This window comes from Alosa alosa, chromosome 10, assembly GCF_017589495.1.
Source record: "Alosa alosa isolate M-15738 ecotype Scorff River chromosome 10, AALO_Geno_1.1, whole genome shotgun sequence".
NCBI classification, from domain to species: Eukaryota; Metazoa; Chordata; class Actinopteri; order Clupeiformes; family Clupeidae; genus Alosa; species Alosa alosa.
The window spans coordinates 12,644,988-12,663,744 of NC_063198.1; the positions used below are offsets into that span (position 1 = coordinate 12,644,988).

The window sequence follows — 18,757 nt, forward strand, 5'->3', positions numbered from 1 at the left end:
GAGAACGTGAGGACAGAGACAGAGGGGGAAGGGAGAGAAAGAGAGAGAGAGAGAGAAAGAGAGAGAGTCAGACAAGTGATCTTGGCTTCTTTAAACAGTCAGCATTGATAAGTGGAACATGCCGTGCAGGTAAATGGCAGCTAATTGCACTTTGTATGTCGGCGGAGACGTGTAACGACCGAGCCTGGTCAGTTGTGGTCAATAGCAGCAGCAGCAGCAGCAACGCAGGCCTGTCAGAGTCAATTAATGATGTGAATGCCCTCAGGTCCACCACAAAATGCAGTCTGGAGATATTGCACAGGGTTATTGGCAAAATTAGAGACTTGTTTAGAGCATGTTTGTGATTAAAATGGTAAAATGTATTATTAACCCATCGTCTTTTTTGGGGGGGATATTTAGTATTGTATGGGTGGGTAGCAAGAGACTCACATATACAGTACAGAGCAACAGAGAGAGAAAGAGAAAGAGAGACAGAGAGGAGGAGGGAGAGAACAACACAGTAAGAGGGAGAGAGAGAGAGCCACAGAAAACAGTCGGATGAATATTTGATGGCCATCGCTTGACTAAAGGTTTAGCTCGGCTAAGCATGAGTCTGGCTCTTCCCAAATGCAGCCCCGAGGGCCATGCGCGCTCAACTGCCACAAAACATTACAACACACCGCAGAGACCACAGCGTCAATACCTCACTACAAAACAAACAGACCCACAAACAAAAACATTGCCAACAAATCTGATTAGATGTGATGAAAATGAGAGTCAAAAGACCAAAAAAAAAATATATATAGACATATTGCATGAGGATTTATTTTTGTTGTTGCTGTTGTTGTTGTTTTTGATGATTGTTGTGAGAAGCGTTACTGATTGTGGAAGCTTTGGTTGCACATGTGGGAGATTGTGACAGTGGTACAGCTAAGGTAAATAACACAAGCACCTAATCTGGGCATTCGCCAGTTGGACTCTTAACATGTCCTATTAAACATGAATGAAGTCCCTGTGTGTGCGAGGTTTAAGAAATTGATGCATGAAAGTAATTAACCTCATTAGTGTACTACACACTTCGCCCGACTGATGAATTATTTACCCCAGCAATGTGGGAAAAGTATGCTTTCTCATCTTCCTCTTCTTCATCATCTTCATCGCCACTCCACTCCTCCACCACACCCCATTGCGGGATTGGTTGAAATCTGTATGTTAATCCCTAGTAACCTGCCTGACACCTCATCACTGCGAAATAAAAGCGAAATCCCTGCACTGGATTACTGATAAGCCTCCCAAGGCACAGGCGGCAGGGGCTTTAAATAGGTGTAACCCACAAACTGCCAGCAAGCAGCCCGTGAGGTTTGTCACCGGGATGGCAATCGCTCTCCCTCGCTACCCTGAGAATATACATACACATATATACATCATTTCATGCACATGCTGCTCACCATGAAGTCAATTATCAAATAAATGTGTTCCCAAGGTGATTTGATTTTCTCCAGGTACCATTGATAAAATACGAAGGACATATTTTGCAGAATGTAATTAAGGAGTTTTCGGTGAATGAGAACATGGGACCGTCTCATGTCCTTTTCAGAACGTTTCAGTGGCCCACATGTTATTAGGAAAGCTGTCATTGCTGCAGAAATGTGCACCACAGACAGAGAGCCCAATGCACATAGCTCATTTATTATTTGAGCACATTCGCAGTTTTCCTTCTCGTTGTGCGCAAGCAACACATTTTTTTTTTCTTGTTCAGCTGTGTGTGTGTGTGTGGTTGCAGGTGGGAGGCCTGGTATCTGTAGGGGCTGGTGATGTGGGCAGGAGGTGGTGTTCTGTAGTCATTTAAGCATATGCAGCCAATGCCGCTCCTATGCGGCCCAAAATGTCTTTTGGACCATCTGTCTTCCAGCGCACCCAATGCACCCTTATGTGCCAGCAGGCATCTGCAGTGTTAAGAGAGGAGAGATTACCCCCTCCACCACCACCACCACCACCCCACCAGGCTTACCCACACTTTCCCCACACCCCCACTTCTTAAACATGATGGAGACAGAACTTGCTGGAACGTTGAGTACTAGTGCCGATCACCCGGCAAGGAACAGCGAGTAAAATTGTAAAATGAGGTGCCACAAAGTGGAGAAATGTACACCGGTCTCACCAAAGAACAGACAGCCCCAAGGACAAACTGCACTTTGACACTGACATTCATTTTAGCTTTGATATCCATCCATTTAGTACTCTTCAGTCAGACTGACTGTGGACAAATCAAAACTGGGCGTCTGCTGTCTCGCAAGGCTGGCTTCACCTCAATTCTTCTACACTGTTCTCCATGCCTTTGAGCTGCAACCTTTGGGTTATGTAAGATGCAACTTTGTTTCTCAGTTGATTCAGGTCTTATATAACATCTCTGTGTTTTTTTTTTTTTTTTTTAATTCAGGCAGAAAAAAAAACAGGAGTGTGTCACAAGCCCTGTGTTCTTTGTGTGTTCCGTTCTGAAAGTGTTCCTGACAGAATTGACAGTATATTAATGAGTTCCTACTGGAGCAGTGTGCTCACACAATTAACACGCCAGACAAAGGTCGGCCATCGTGAGCTGGTTTTCTTGAAATTCTGCCGCAGGATTCAAAGCTGTCAGAACTTAGATGGGATGGGGTCACCCCCGCCCCCTCCCCAGTTCATCCTCTCTTTATGTTTTTAATTTATTTATTTCTTTACTCCCCCTTCCTTCTGTACTTTGACAGGTTAAAATATGCTCCCGACAGATATGTCTCTGGCATCAGAAGCAAAGGAGAGGCACAGCAAAGAGCCGGCATCTCCTCCCTGTCTGGGCGCCTCTGATTTCTTTGCCCTGTGAGAAGACTTTAGGACAAAGAGAGTGAGAGAGGGAGAGAGAGGGAGAAGGAGAGAGGGAGAAGGAGAGAAATGAAAACAGCCACAGGAGCCAGGTTGTTTCTGGCAAACTGATTGACAGAGGCGTTGACCGTTTCTCAGCAGTCTCATTCCGCAAGGCGGCAAATTGCACCTGCGTCAACGCTGACCTCCCGGAATCATCTGACGACAGGCCCTCATCACCGACATCACACCCCAACACACACATGCACTCACACACACACACACACACACACACACACACACACACACACACACACACACACACACACACACACACACACACACACACCCTACTGTATATCCCATCTTCATCCCACACACCTCTGCCCCCCCCCCCCCACCACTCGTATCCAATCAGGTGTCCCCGCAGATTCAGGGTCGGACCTGAGACATAATCCCCTCAAGCGGCAATCTGCTCCGGTGAGCCGGGGCCAGCCCTGGCCGCCGGCGTCGCTCTTGCACGACTGGACTCGACTCAGCTCGACGTGGCGCTCCTCTCTTCTCTACTCTTGCTCTGACAGGACAGGACATGCAGAGAGCGCATGACACACATCAGACAAAGGGGAGTGTGAGGAGGGGGGGGGGGGAAGGTGTCTACGTGCCAACCTGATATACATCTCTATCGGCTCTATCGGCATGCTTAGCAGTGGGCGCTAGGCCTCAGCTTCCGCACTTCTGAGCCTCCCATTGCCTTTCATCACTCTGCAAACATGTGCACCTCATCCAGGAAGGCAGGCAGGGAGCGATGAAGGCTGTCATGGGCAAATATGACTGCAATATGCAGACACATGTCCGTGTTTGAAGGTTGTAGTCATCTATTTCTTTTTCTATTTCACCTCATCATTATTCTGTTTGTATGATAGCAAGGCATTCTGGTTATGGAGAGGTGAAGTATTTTCTACATGGAAGTCCATCCTCTAGCACCAGTTTCCCAGAATTCCCTTGTAAAGCCTAGACCTCTTTCCCCTTCTTGCTATGCTGCCATGGGAGCCATCACCTCTGTAAGCCGGCGATAGTGCAGGAGTGATGGCATGCTTTGCACACCGGAGATCCCCACCCCACCTCTATCCATCCCCCCTTCCGTGCCATCAGAGCGAGACCGACCGCAGAGGCGAATCAGTCTCCTCCTCCAGCCCTCCACCCTCCTCCTGCGTCTCCCCCGGCGGGGTGAAGGGAGGAGATGAGGCCGTCATCTGGAGCGTGAAATCCATAAAACAGCCCCCTCCGACACACACCGGGGCTCTGATGTGGTTGCAAGGGGGCGGGAGGTGGAGGTGGTGGGGGTGGGTGGGCTCCACTAAGCTCTCTCTGCTCACAGGTTAACCAGAGAGGGATGACTCTCAGGCAGCTCAGGGGGGTCTTCTTGTGATTAGACCGCGATGCTGGAGATCAAGAGTGTACCCACGCAGCTGCTGCAGAATAAATGCTCAAAGGGCTTGCCATAGCTTCCAACCAGGAAACAAACTCCACAGCTGAGTCTTCAAAGGAAGACCTCTTTTCTTGGAAAGCTACAAAACAATGTCCAGTTGTTCCAATAGCATAATGGGTAGAACAAGCTTCTCAAAACAGCATGATCATGGGTTTTTTGTTTAGGGGGGACTCACATACTGATACAAATGTGCAATATATCTGTACAAACAACAGAAGAGTTTCAGATGAGAAGCATCTTCTAAATGCAAATATTTTGTGTTCTGGATTGGGTTCGAAAGGTGTTAGGATGATGCGTCCAGTTCTTGTCACATTGCATTGTTGATCAAGGCGTCTTCACACACACCAGCTGTAGGTTGTCCAAGCCGCTTTGATTTACTGTCAGGCACAGCTGTCTGCATGATCAGTATTTCATTTGCAGTCTCGGCCAGTGCAGCTGATTGAGCTGTCCTGTTGCACACGGAGGGCCCCCATGTATGTGTCCTAAAAAGTATAACCACTATTGATCTGAGCCTCAACCGACGGGAATCAATTGAGCACTCGAAAACTGCCACCCGGCGGAAAGAGAAAGCCAATAGTTCCAGGTCTCGGCTCAGGTTTTGTGGCATTGGCGCAGCGGCACTGGCAATCACGGCGACTTCTCTGTTACCACGAGCGGGCCGACGCCGCTGCCGCCACTCAGCTCACCGCGCTGCTCATTAGTCAAAAGCGTCGGCGCAGAACAGTGCTCCTCGAGGATTTACAATTTCCCCCTATTGTGAGTGTACAATATTAGGCAAATTAGCATGGAGATGAGGCATTGTGAGACGCGGGTTCGCCACAATGCGCTGATCATCTCTCTTTGTCGCCGCTTCAATGGCTCCTGAAATCGCTGTAAGGACAGAAATTAATCTCATTAAACACGTATTTTACCACACACTTGTGGCACTCATGATGATCGCGTGTCCCTCAATTACAGAGCCAGGCTGCCGGGGTTGCAGATCTACTGCTGCTGGGGAACCTTGTAGATGGACAAGGCCCCAGGAGTGATGTGCTTCATGATGGACAGGTTGTGGGCAAAGCAAGACAAATTGCTGTATGCATGTGTGAGTGTGTATACATGTCAAACAGGGTATGTGTGTGTGTGTGTGTGTGTGTGTGTGTGTGCATTTGCGTCTGTCTCATAACCGCACACTGCTATTTCTTCACATACACACACACACACATACCCACACAAACATTTTCACAAACACAAACAAAACACAAACACCCAGTGGAACCCTTTCTGTTGTTTAGCTGCAGTGCTATTCCAGCGCCACACAGAGGCCCTCCTCCACAGACCCACCCTTATGTGTGTATGTGTGTGTGTGTGTGTGTGTGTGTGTGTGTGTGTGTGTGTGTGTGTGTGTGTGTGTGTGTGCGCGCATTTCATCAACATATTTGTGTTATATCATGTCACTCTGAGCCAAAACATCCCAGTGCTGATGCATGTTTTCTTTCTTTCTTTCTTTCTTTCTTTCTGTTTTCTAAAAAAATAAATACAAAAAAAACAATGAGCAACAAAGTGATCCAGTCTATAGAAAGAAACATTTGTTCCAATCGCATCAAATGCTTCGTATCTTTGGGAATGACACGTTCATGTTCTTGACTGAGGTTAAATATCACAGCATGATGTCCATTTCAAATCTTAAGCCCAGCCGTCAGCAAGCATAATCCCTTTCACTTTATGTCTTTGCTCACCCTACACTTGCCAGTGTGATCTTGGTTCATTCACGATCACAGGCCTTTACAAGCATGCCGCTATGACTCAATAAGCCCATCTGATGGGGAAAAAAGAAGTACATGAATAGACATAAATGCTGTAAGATATACTGTAGCATTCAACTATAGAGTCCTTTCAGTACTGTCTGTCTGGCGGCACAGACTGCACGCTGGCTGTTTTTTGAGAGACCCACCTGGAAGGTCAAGCTTACATAATGAGTCACCGCTCGTCTCGATCTTCCAGAATGTCTCTCGGACAGAATAGAGACATCCTGTTTGTCCTCGAGCGCCATCAGTCGCAGTGGCAGCTTGAGCCATGTCTGGCCCGCAGTCTGGACCACGCTGTCTGATTCAACCTCCAAGGCCTCCCCTAAAATAGTGGCGGCCGACTCAGATAAGCCAAGTCGCCCAGAGTCGCGTCTCGCGGCTAGCGGGGGTGAGCTTAGTGGAGTGCCGGCGGCGGGTTGGGTGGGCCAGGGGGGAAGAGGTTGGGTGGGGGGGATGATGGGCTGGCTCAGAGACGGACTTGGCCCAGGTGCGGCCCTCATCTGGGGGCAGGAGGCTGGGTGCTATCTGGGGTAGAGGAGACGATAGGGGAAGGGAAGGGGAGGGTTTCTGCTGTCTGATGAGGCCTGACGGCAGACGGGCCGGCGCTCCTGTCTCCACCGTCTCCCCGACAGCCTCCGCCCCGTCATTCTGCACCGGAGCCTGCCATTAGAACTGGCCAGAGAGAGAGGGGGTGGGGGGGGAGCCAATGAGATAGAAAGACAGACAGACAGACATAGAGTGAGAGACATGGGAGCCAGGGAAAGGGATATCAGGAGGAGGCGCCAGGCAAAACAATGATGGGGTGAGAGAGAGGCAGAGAGAGAGAGAGAGACTGACAGAGAGAGGAAATTCAGAGGGGGGAAAGAATGACAAAGAGGGGACAAGAAACTTAGAAACAAGAGAAATAGAGAGACAGAGAAAGAGAGACATTGAGGAGCCATGGAGTGAGAGAGAAAGAAAGTGAGAGAGGGAGTTGGTGAGAGAAAGAGATGGCAGGAGAGAGGGAAGAAGAGATAGATGAGAGGGAGGGCCATGACGAGTCCACCCGGTCCTGCCTTTCATATCTCCAGATGGCAGAATGTTGGAGGCGATTTCCCCCCCAGTGCTTCTCTGTGCTGCGCGTCCAATACGTGGCCCCCGTTCAACAAAAAGTAACCAACAGTGAAGCGCTGCCTCCCTCAGCGACCTCGCTCTCTCAATCAAAGCCAATTCATCTGGCTACCACTCCCTCCTCTCTCTTCTTTCTCTCTCGCTCCATCCTTCGCTCTTTCCCTCTCTTTGTCCATTTCTCGCTCTCCTCTCCCTCCCTCCCTCCCTCGTCCTCACATTCTGGAGGTGCTTGAGAGTGTGTGTGTGTGTGTGCACGTCTGTGATGATCCAGGCCCTGGAGACAGGTGTCATTTCGCTTGGACTCACCGGCCCATCTTAATTAAGGGCTTCATTCATTAGGGGTCAGTGAGACGAGGAGTGTGCCTGCGCCACGTCGGCTTGTCTTTCGGTGCGGGTGTCAGCACTGCCGCCCCGTCGTTGTCCTCGGTGCAGTGACTCACTCGAGCGCCAGCTCATCCTGCCTGGCACCTGGGTGTGATCCGCCACGTCTCTCAGCAGCATGGAGAACTCTCCAGAAATCCCAGAGGGATCATGACAAAGAGAGAGAGAGAGAGAGAGAGGAGAGAGAGAGAGAGAGCGCGAGAGACAGAGAGAGAGAGGAGAAGAGCCACATTACGACCTGCCTGCACTTAAACAACATCTGTCAGCTGTGCCAAGATCCACAGAGGGCACACGACAGCCAGATCCCTCCACACGTCCACAGCCGACTCAGGGTCTCAGTGCCTGCCTATTTTGTGTGTGAATAACTCATTTCTGTGGGTCAGACACCTTTCCCCACACCTCCCCTTATCACATCCGTGTGCCACAACTTCAGTAAAGAATTACTCCACTATTTGACATTCGGTTCTCCCATCTCGTCTGCTCTCAGTATCTGTAAGCATTTCACAGAGAAGTCATCATGTTCTTTTTTCATGTTCTTTTTTTTTGTTTGTTTTGTGTTGTTTTCTTTTGCTTCTATTCGCCTTTCTAGGCCCTTTTGATTTTGATCACAACTTGGAGTTATTCCACCACTTGAGTGAATGCATTGTACAGCCCTATCATATCCTGCGCACAAGTGAGAAAGAGGAGTGTGAGAATGAAGGCAGGCCTGTTGAGGGCAGTTCGATACGTATGCATAAAGGGAGCGCGGCAAGATGAAAGAGAGGGTCGCCGCTGAAATGTCATTGCCCGAGCCGCCTCGGGCGCACCGGTGTTTGTCACTTCTAAAGCTTTGTCCCATCATTTCTCAACGCAGGAGGTACGCGTGAACAATTCCCTTTCAACTCATTTTTCTCTCTTTTGTTTTTTGTTTTTCATCTGCTTTGTTTGATTTATTTTGTGTATGTGTGTGTGTTTTTCTTCTGTGTCTGTGTGTAAAAAGCCAAGTAATTGCCAACTATTCCCCTCTGAAGAGGCGGTTTGAGGAAAGAATGGAGCTTTGCACGCAGAGAAAGTCATCCAGGCAAGTGAGGACACTTGAGCCACATGTGCATGCTGTGATTCAGATGGTGTCAGACATCAAGTCTTGCATGCTCCGTGCCTTTTAAGGAAGTTTTAATGGGACGGTTACAGATGGCGGTGAACAGCTCGCGCTCGGCGTGCGGGTGAAGGGGAGAGAATGCTTCTTTTTTCAAACACAGGTTTGCTTTTAGACACTGACCTCTTTGGCACCAGACATCACCGTGAGCGGTGGCAGGCGAGGGAGTGAGGGGTTGGGGGGTGGATGGGGTTATACACGGCTGCCTCATTCGGCAACGAGTGCAACACTCCACTTGAGTCGCAATCTTACAGACAAAACAGATGGTGGCGATAATTCCAGCCTATGAAGTGCGGTGCCAAGCGTTCTTGGGGCAAAGTGGTGTCACTCAAGGAATGCCTGAGGATGGTGGCGGAGCCAAATGAGCTCTTGTACTGAGTGGCATATTTTTAGGAGCACACCTCCACCCCCTCCCCCTTCCCCCCACCTCACCCCTTCCTTTGAGGTACTTGTTGACTTTGGCTTGTTGCTTTTGCCTCATAGTGTCTTTCGATGTAGCCTGAGTGAGATGAGTGTCTCGCCCATTTCTTGCTACATGTGTAGGAGTATTTTTAGTGATTTTACTCTTGTTGTGGGCTGAGTATCACGCTGTGCTAAAACTAGCTGAGAAAATGAGATAACCTCCATGCAGAGTATGTCTGTTGTGCATTCTATGCGATACTGTAGTCGGCAAGCTGGGTTGTAGTGTGTAAATCCAGAGCTTTCAGTGATCTATGTATTTATGTATCTATGTATATTTTAAGCCATGATGTTTTTCAGTTATTTATGCTAGCCTAGCATGAACCTGCCAGCCTATGGGCTGAGCTGATAGGATGGACTTAAAGTCATTTAGGGTTATACTCCTCAGAGCCAAACAATCAGTCTGGACTGTCCCCTTAGTTCACTTACAGGGACATTTCTAATCGTTTGCTGGAGTCATACCAAGAACTTAGAACCAATCCACTGACGGTGCACTCGTGTACACCAGACTAACCACATACATCACGCTGGACATCTTTACCAACCCAGAAAGGATTGGGCACAGAGGTAGAAAAGATATCATCAGTGAAAGAGAAAAGAAGAAAGCCCAACTCCCACCCACCCACCTTTTCGCAAGTTCCCTGCCGCCCGCCAAGATGCCCGCTCCATCCTACGAACAATTCCTGCCCTCCAAGGAGCATTAGTGCTTCCATTAAAACTCTGTCACCCCCTTTTGCTTTATGTCTGTCTGCTGTTCTTCTGGAGAAATCAGACTCATTCAAATGCTAAGCGACTTCTCTCTCTCTCTCTCTCTCTCTCTCTCTCTCTCTCTCTCTCTCTCTCTCTCTCTCTCTCTCTCTCTCTCTCTCTCTGGTGAACATTAACAATGAGAACGGTGCTCTATCATTTACTTCCAGTGGTGGTGGGTGTGGAAGGATGGTGGTGATGGGCTTGGAGGTGGATGGGAGGTGGATAAGAAACTGGCCTATGCTATACATCCATCTTCCCCCCCTCTCTTACTCTCTTACTCTCTCTCTCTCTCTCCCTTACTCACTCTCTCTCTCTCTCTCTCTCTCTCTCTCTCTCTGTCTTTATCCTCCGTATCTCGTCACAACCTATTAGCTCTGTTGAGGCCCGGTGGTTAGCCACCAAACAAAAACGCCGTCAGGGCTTCAGACTTTATTACGGCTGTGCCACGTGCGGCTGCTCGGCGTGCGCTGCCTCCACGCACAGACACGTGTCTCACCGACACCCGCCGCACCAGATCACACCGCACCGCACGTCACATCACCACACAGTAGCAGAACACCACAGTGCAACACAGCTGTCAGGAGGCACTTTGTATTCAAGCCCCTCAATCCACCTGGTAAATAATGCACAGATTACGATGCTGTATGGATCAGTGAAGGGCTGTCATGGGAGAACACCGGCGTTATCCCCTGTGGGTAAAGAGTTCTCCTCCAGCGAGAGAGCAAAAATTCTTTTAATGCCTTATGGATGTGGCAGCTGAGCTGAGTGATACGGGCCTTATTTCTGCATAAAGCATGAATGTTTCTCAGTCTCTTCATCGGGCTCTTTTTCCCTTTCTCTGGCAGGTTACAGAAGGGGGCACCATCAAGCAGAAGATCTTCACGTACGACGCCATGTTCAACACCAACTACTCTCACATGGAGGACTACAGGAGGAGAGAGGACTTGGTGTACCAGTCGACAGTCCGGTAAGAAGCTGGCCTCCTTGTGTCTCTCACTCTGTCACACACGCTGATGCAAACCTTATACTCGGATTTCACATGATTCTGTAAGCACACTGTACGGTTAAATAGAGGGATTTTTTTGTTTGTTTTTGTTTTTTGTGCTCTCTATTGATTTGTCCGAGTGCTCTGTGTGGTCACTGCGGTTTCTGAGTGTGGGTTTCTCGGTCTGCGATACATCAAAGTGAAGCTATTTCGGTGCCTGACTCACTCTCTAGTTTTGGGAGCAGTCGAAATGAGCCATCTCCCATGTTCAGGATAAAAAGAAAGAGGCACACACAAACACACACACACACACACACACACACACTCACACACTCACACACTCACACACTCACACAAACAGTTCAGCTCAACTCAGAGAAGCTCAGTGAACATTTGGAGTGGTATTTCAAAATCCCTACTGTGATGCCCTGCTACTTTTTCTCTTGCGCTAACCAGGTAGTGTTGTGGACCCCAGGCACAGCTGTGAGCAGTGTTGCAGGAGAGGAGCTTTTGTTAGAACTTCATCTCCCTTCCTTTTGTGTCTCTATATCTCTCCCTCCCTCTCTCTCTCCCTCCCTCTCATCTCTTTCACAATGGTCTTTTTTTTGCACATTTTTGCAGCACTCTGCCTGAAAAAGTATTCTGTTTTATGTACATAAGGTCTGGACTAACAGAGCAAGAAGAGGTGTGTGTGAGAAAGAGAGAGAGAGAGAGATTTGAGATTTTAACCGCTCTTTATTACAAAACACGATCACATTACCATAAAACCATCACTCTTTTTTAAAAAAACTGAAAATCAAAGAAAATAACCTGAAAAAAATAATTAATTATCGACCAATGAGCATATTGCTCCACCTTGGCACCATTCTTCTTCAAAAGAATTAATCACCTTTTGTTTCATAAAAGTCAAATTCTAATTTTACTCTTGATTTCACCAGGCGAATAAAAATGTCAATTACATCATGGTCAGAGTCTTTTTCAATTTTATTCTTCCTACTTATATAAATGGCCATCTTAGCATTCCCAAAGATATAATTAATCATTTCACACTTGCAACGTTCTTTCTGAACATATTTAAACCCCAATATGAAGGTCTGATTAGAGAAAAACTCTCCAAAACACTCTAATAGCTCTGCCAGCAACTTAAACAAAGGTGGCAGTCTGAAACAATTTGAGTAGGCATGAAAAACAGTCTCTCTCTCCAAACAAAAAGGACATTCATGGCTTACATTTTGATTTAAAACAGAAATAAAAGAGTTAACTGCCAAAATACCATGCAGTAACCTCCATTGTAAGTCCCCAGCTCTTTTAGTTAATGGTGGTTTGTATAGAGATTTCCACTGTGGTTGAACAGTACTTACTAAACCAAAAGTAGAACGTCAAGGCGTATCAACCTTTCCATTTAGTCTTTCTTTATTTATCACTTTAACACAGTTCTTGTAAAGACATTTACCATTGACTTCGCTAAAATCTATTTCTTTTGGAGGGGGCAAAAAAATACCTTTACAATCATTTAGTTTCGTTGTAAGTGACAATTCAGGAAAAGGGTCTTCTCTATCAGGAATCAAAATGCCATCAACATATTTCTTTATCATTTTGCACTCACGTGATGTTAGTTTTGTTCTCCAGCAATGCAAGATTTTATCCGCCATACGCAAGGACCTCACTCCCATGCGTACAGCCAGTGTGGCACTGTCCATAAGAGAGCCTGATATTCGGCTAACATTAAATAAACCCCAGATCTTAAAAAGTCCTTTATAAAAAACAGGTAAATTCATACCATGTATTGCATGAGGATCCAGGAAAAACAAAGATTTGTCTAAACCCAAACCACTCACATGATGCATGATTTCACAAGCCACAGGCCTCCAAAACAAGATCTTCTGGCCCAGTAAGAAACCTCTGAATAAACTGAAGCCTAAAAGCAGCTGCTCTACTGGGCAAATGGATTAAACCCTGGCCACCTTCTTCCTTTGGCAAATATAAAACACTCTGAGGGATCCAATGTAACTTATCCCAGAAGAAATCTATTAAGGTTGACTGGATCTTCATTAAAAGACCTGATGGTGGATCTAAAACAGCCAGCCGATGCCACAAAAAGGATGCTACTAGATTGTTGATAACCAGACAGCGTCCCCTATATGACATCTGAGGAAGTAGCCATGTCCATTTTTTTTTAAACGTCCCTTCACTTTTTCAATGACTCCATCCCAATTCTTTTGTACAGTATTATCATCTCCCAAAAAGACACCCAGATATTTGAACCTTTTTTCCAATTTAAACCTTCTGGGAGTTTGGCTGGTCCATCTACCCAATTACCTATCTAAAAAGCTTCACTTTTTTTTTTCAGTTGACCTTTGCAGATGATATAACTCCAAAATCCTTCACAACATCATTCAAAGTATCAACATCATTTTGATCATTGACTACTTCAACCAAATCATCAGCATAATGCTGATAAACAAAAAACCTTTTCACAATTGGACAGAGAAAAGCCAGTCATTTTACACCTTAATTTGTGAAGCAAAGGTTCTATTGCCATGGAATAGAGCATTCCAGACAATGAACAACCTTGTCTTACACCTCTTAGTGCTTTAAAAGGGGGACACAAACCACCATTAACTTTCACTATACTCTCAATGTCATTGTAGAGCACCTTAATTAAATTAATAAAACCCGAATTGAATCCAAAAGCCTCTAATACCCCCCATAAATACTTATGCTCAACTCTGTCAAAAGCTTTTTCCTGATCCATGAAAACAAATCCAAAATTCTTTTTTAATTTACTAGAAACTTCAATCGCATCTCGAACAAGGAAAATGTTGTCAAAAATTGACCTTTCAGGAATACAGTAAGTTTGATCAACATGTATTATTTGTTCCATCACTTCTCTCAATCTAGTTGCTAGTGCTTTGGAAAACATTTGAACATCAATGCACAGGAGAGACACTGGGCGCCAATGCTTCAGGTCGGTCAAGTCACCTTTTTTTGGTTCACTAGTTCGCCCGTCGGCATGATTGCTATACTGAGTGAATAAGCTAAGCGCGTGTTTGGCATGGTAGCTGGCCGTGGTCACGAGATGCCTGAAACGGAGATCGCGATAGAGCAATGGCCGCTTGCACCCCCCAGTGTAAGGAGGATGCGTGACTGGGCCATCAGTGAAATGGAGGAGTAAGGGGAGGAGGAGGGATAATTTTGCGAGCTTAAATACCCTGGCGGCGGAAGACAGGTGAGTTAATTGCTGTCAATCATCCCTAAGGGTTCCTCCCGAACTTTGTTTAGAAAACATCATTTCACTAGTTCGCCCGTCGGCATGATTGCTATACTGAGTGAATTAATGGTAGCTGGCCGTGGTCATGAGATGCCTGAAGCGGAGATCGCGATAGAGCGATGGCCGCTTGCACCCCAAAAAGAGCAGAAAGGAAGGCCACTACCGAAATACATTTGCGCTTGCTTAACAAGTCATAGATCCACTAGATGGAGTGGATGTACAGTAGGACTGATAGGCATCTGTGGACCAACGGCTCAGTACTTGATTGCTGCTCTGATAGGACAATGCATGCAGCTGTAGTAGCAGCTCCTATCCTGAATGCACAGAGTAGCGGCCTGCGGGAACCGGATTGACGGGGATATATATTAGAGTCTGGAACCTGTGATGAGTGATGGGTACCCTTCATCTGAAATGAAGAGAGCGGGCTAGTAGCGATGCTGAGCTGACCGATATGAGAAGTAGTGAGATGGGTATGAAAGCTGAGGATCTGAGGCAGAGTTGGATATGAATATGGAGTGTCCTTTTCGGAACTGATCGGTTTAGTCTGATTGGTGGTGAACGTATAGTGTCCTGGTCTAACTCTCAAGATCTGCCATCGGGAATGAAATGAGACGAGGGGCATGTAGACTCACTACATCTCAGCAGCCCAAAAGAGGCCGGTAAACATGATGGAGGGTGAATCAGAGTGCTGTGACATGAACCCCTTGCGAAGTATAGCGGGGCAAGCGGCAAGTGCGCAAGAGTGGATCTTTGTTGCGCTTGCTCAGCGGCGGACATTCGTGTATTGCATAACCGTGGGAACGATGGGTGTCAGGGTTCAGCAGAGCTGCTGCCGCGAGGGTCTCGGGGTTCAGCAGAGACGTTGCTGCATGGTCTTGGGGCTCAGCGGAGCAGTCATTAGATGGGTCCTGAACCTTGGCGGAGCTGTTCCTAAAGGTCCTATGGGCTCAGCGGAGCTGCTTCTGCATGGGTCCTGGGGCTAGTTGGAGCCGTCGTTGCCTGGGTCCTGTGGCTCGGTGGAGCCATCGTTGCCTGGGTCCTGGGGCTCGGTGGAGCTGTTGCTGCATGGGGCTTTGGGCTCGGCAGAGCAATCATTGCACGGATCTTGGGCCTTTGTGTAGCTGCTTCTGTATGGGTCGTGGAGCTCAGTGTATTTGCTGCATGGTTCTGGGGCTCGGCGAAGCCATCGTTTCATGGGTCGGGGCTCGGCGTAGCTGCTGTTGCATGGTTCTCGGAGCTTGGTGGAGCCGACGTTGCATGGGTCCTGGATCTCTGCTTAGTTGTTGCTGCATGGTTCTTGGGGCTGAGCAAAGCAGTCATTGCATGGGTCTTGGGGCTCAGCGTAGCTGCTGTTGCATGAGTCCTGGAGCTCGACGAAGTTGTTGCTGCGTGGTTCTTGGGGCTTCAGTGAAGCAGTCGTTGCGTTGGTCCTGGAGCTCGGTGTAGCTTTTGCTGCATGGGTCTTGGGGCTCGGCGGAGCTGTTGTAGCAGGGTTGCAGGAGCTCAGCGGAGCAGTTGCTGCATGGTTCTTGGAGCTCAGCGAAGCAGTTGTTGCATGGGTCTTGGGGCTCAGAGTAGTTATTGCTGCATGGTTCTTGAGGCTCAGCGGAGCAGTCGTTGCGTTGGTCCTAGAGCTCGGTGTAGCTTTTGCTGCGTGGGTCTTGGGGCTCGGCAGAGCTGTTGTAGCAGGGTTGCAGGAGCTCAGTGGAGCAGTTGCTGCGTGGTTCTTGGAGCTCAGCGAAGCAGTCGTTGCATGGGTCTTGGGGCTCAGAGTAGTTGTTGCTGCATGGTTCTTGAGGCTCATCGAAGCTGTCGTTGCATGGGTCCTGTAGCTCTGAAGCTTTTGCTGCATGGGTCTTGGGGCTCAGCGGAGCCGTTGTAGCAGGGTAGCAGGAGGTCGGCGGAACAGTTGCTGCATGGGTCTCCCTAAAGCTGTTGTTGCATTGGGTCCCAGCTCATTCCGTACTATCTGTGGCAGCCTTAAATAATTCAACCTGGGCTGAAAGAATACTTTTAGAATACCATTACCTGATAAAACATGACAGGGAAAGAGGAGGCGGAGGGAGTAGCGACATGGTCGCTACCGGCGCCGGCTGAGACCAGGTGCTCGCTAACTCGTAAAGAAAATAGGGAGCTAGCGAGGTGAGTTTGAACGGACGCCTCTTCATGAGTCATGGCGTGCTGTACAGACGTGACTCCGGGAATGGAATGGGGAGGGGGAAAAAGGGGGAGGGAGGGAGCAGTCATCGGAACAACTGGAAGAGGGGCAGCCCTGGACCGGGTCCTGTCTGGGGGAAGTGGGTGGAGAAGGGAAAGAGGGGGCGGAGGTAGTAGCGACGCGGTCGCTACCGGGGCCGTCTGAGGAAGTGGAGTCGGATCCGGAAGTACGGTGGAGATGCTGCGGGAAGGAAGTCGGTGGTTAAGAACCTGGACCGCTGGCGTGGCTGTGGCTGAAGCAGCGGAGTGATACGCTCTGGAGCGTGTGGTGCAGGAAAGCGCTGTCAAGAGCAGCCTGCTTCCTGGTCAGGAGAAGAGAATGAATAGAGGGAGTGGGAAGGAGAAAAGATTGGTTTATAGGACTTAAATAGGAGTTAAGAAAGAGGAGGATGGAATTTCCTATCCGACCTACGGAACAAGATGCCGCGAAAATGGAGAGTGCTGCGGATATGTGCCGCTGTCCAAAGATTGGAGCAATGCAATAGCGATAATGTTTTTTTTTTTTTTTTTAGCTAATATCCAAAGTTGTGCCACTTCTGATTGATGAGCACATCAGTGCAGTGTCGTGTTTCACTAACTGTCACACAAGAAGACGGCATAAATAATTGCAGCTTGCAATAAGATAATGCATTGCGATGCGATAAAGCAAACAGTTCTATAAGTTGTCAATGGGGGGTGGCGATCACTCCCTCCTGTCGGTGTTGGCATGGAATGAAACAATAAACCGGTGTTCAAGGAGTGTCATTAATATATTTTGGCTGTAGACTGGGGTTTGAGGGCCTGCTGAGAGCACTGCTTGCTGGCGAGGTGCTAATTTTAAAAACATACGAATAACCAGTCATTGTAACCAAATATGACTTGAGTTTATTTGCAAAGCTTATATCAGTGAACTAGCTTGTTGCTATACCCCGTAGAAGCTACATGAAACGTCGGCCATCGACACAGGACGAGTTGACCAATCACGGTCCTTGCTGTCTGCGTTGCCTGACGCGAATTACAAATGTGTACTATCGCTTTAATAATTGCTGACGTCTGTGACGCAGCTCCATTGTTTAAACAGACTGCGGAACAAGCCAGTGGAAATACTGGGCACTTAAGGTTGAGGCTTATCAGTTATTTATAAGTAGTTTAAATATCCAACAACGCTAGTATCAGTTTATGAGAGGTCACTGGACAACTATAGGAAGTGAATGAACAAGACCTGTTCATTTCCGATGCCAACACGGATTACGGATTGAGTGATCTTCGGAAGATAGGCCTCCGCTGGATAACGTTAGTGGATAGCCTACAAACTTCGGACGCTTGGCGTGGCGAGCCATGTTAGAATTTAGAGCATTTCGAGTTACCTGGATAATCTTGCGACGTGAAAACGCAAGCTTGTAGCAGCCTGATGTTAGAGCCTTGAAGTAGGCTGGGGTGAGTAGGCTATAGCATAATCGATAGTTGTAGCTTACCCTTGCTGACCTGAAAACGCTGGTGAACCAGGTGGCTGTAGCCCATGGACTGGATGTAGCTTTTGGATGGTTAGTAGTAAAAAGACCCAGCTCCATTACGTCTGCCTACCGAGGCTTTGCGACTCCGATAATTTTGCGAGTGCCGCGGCGTGTGATGTATGGATAAGGAGGCCGGCTTAAATACCCTGGCGGCGGAAGACAGGTGAGTTAATTGCTGTCAATCATCCCTAAGGGCTCCTCCCGAACTTTGTTTAGAAAACATCATTAACAGTGTCAACACAGCCCTTCGACAGCTCAGAGGAAGGATTCCTTTCTCTATACTGTCATTCAGCACTTCATGGAGATCTTTCCCCAAAACTGACTAAAAGCCTTTGTAAAACTCAACTGGCAGTCAATCAATACCAGGAGCACGTCCATTTTCCATACCCATCAGGGCAGTATAGAGTTCTTTCAATGATAAAGCTCCATCCAGCATCTTTGCTGAAGCCTTTGAAAGTGTTGGCAAGTCATGAAGGAAACCACGTTCAATCTCCTGATTTCCAACCAATTCACTTTTAAAAAGTTCTGAGTAAAAACTCCTTACTCGTTGTCTTATTTCATTTGGCTTAGTCAACAATGTTTCTGAGTGCACAGCATGAATTAACTTTTTTCTTCCATTTTTCTTCTCTAGATTAAAGAAATACTTAGATGGAACATCCATTGCAGATACATTTTGTATTCTTGAGCGTATCAAAGCGCCCTGTGTTTTTTCCCCCAAAAAATCAGCCAATTCCACTTTTTTACTTTTAAGTAATTCTATTTGCTCTGAATTTCCTTTGTTATCAACCACAAATTGCAAATCCACAATTTCCTTTTCTAAAGTTTTGTGTTTAATTTGAATTTGAATTTAATTAGAATTTTTGAAT

General features: G+C 47.5%; 1 protein-coding gene across 1 annotated transcript in view; it reads left to right on the forward strand.

Moving 5' to 3' along the window:
* The window catches only part of igsf21a (immunoglobin superfamily, member 21a), a 205,024-nt gene that overhangs the window by 110,188 nt on the left and 76,079 nt on the right, over positions 1-18,757 (forward strand). Inside the window, exon 3 of the mRNA XM_048254468.1 lies at positions 10,771-10,892. Within this exon, the coding sequence (XP_048110425.1) occupies positions 10,771-10,892 (122 nt within the window). The remainder of the gene's footprint in view (positions 1-10,770; positions 10,893-18,757) is intronic.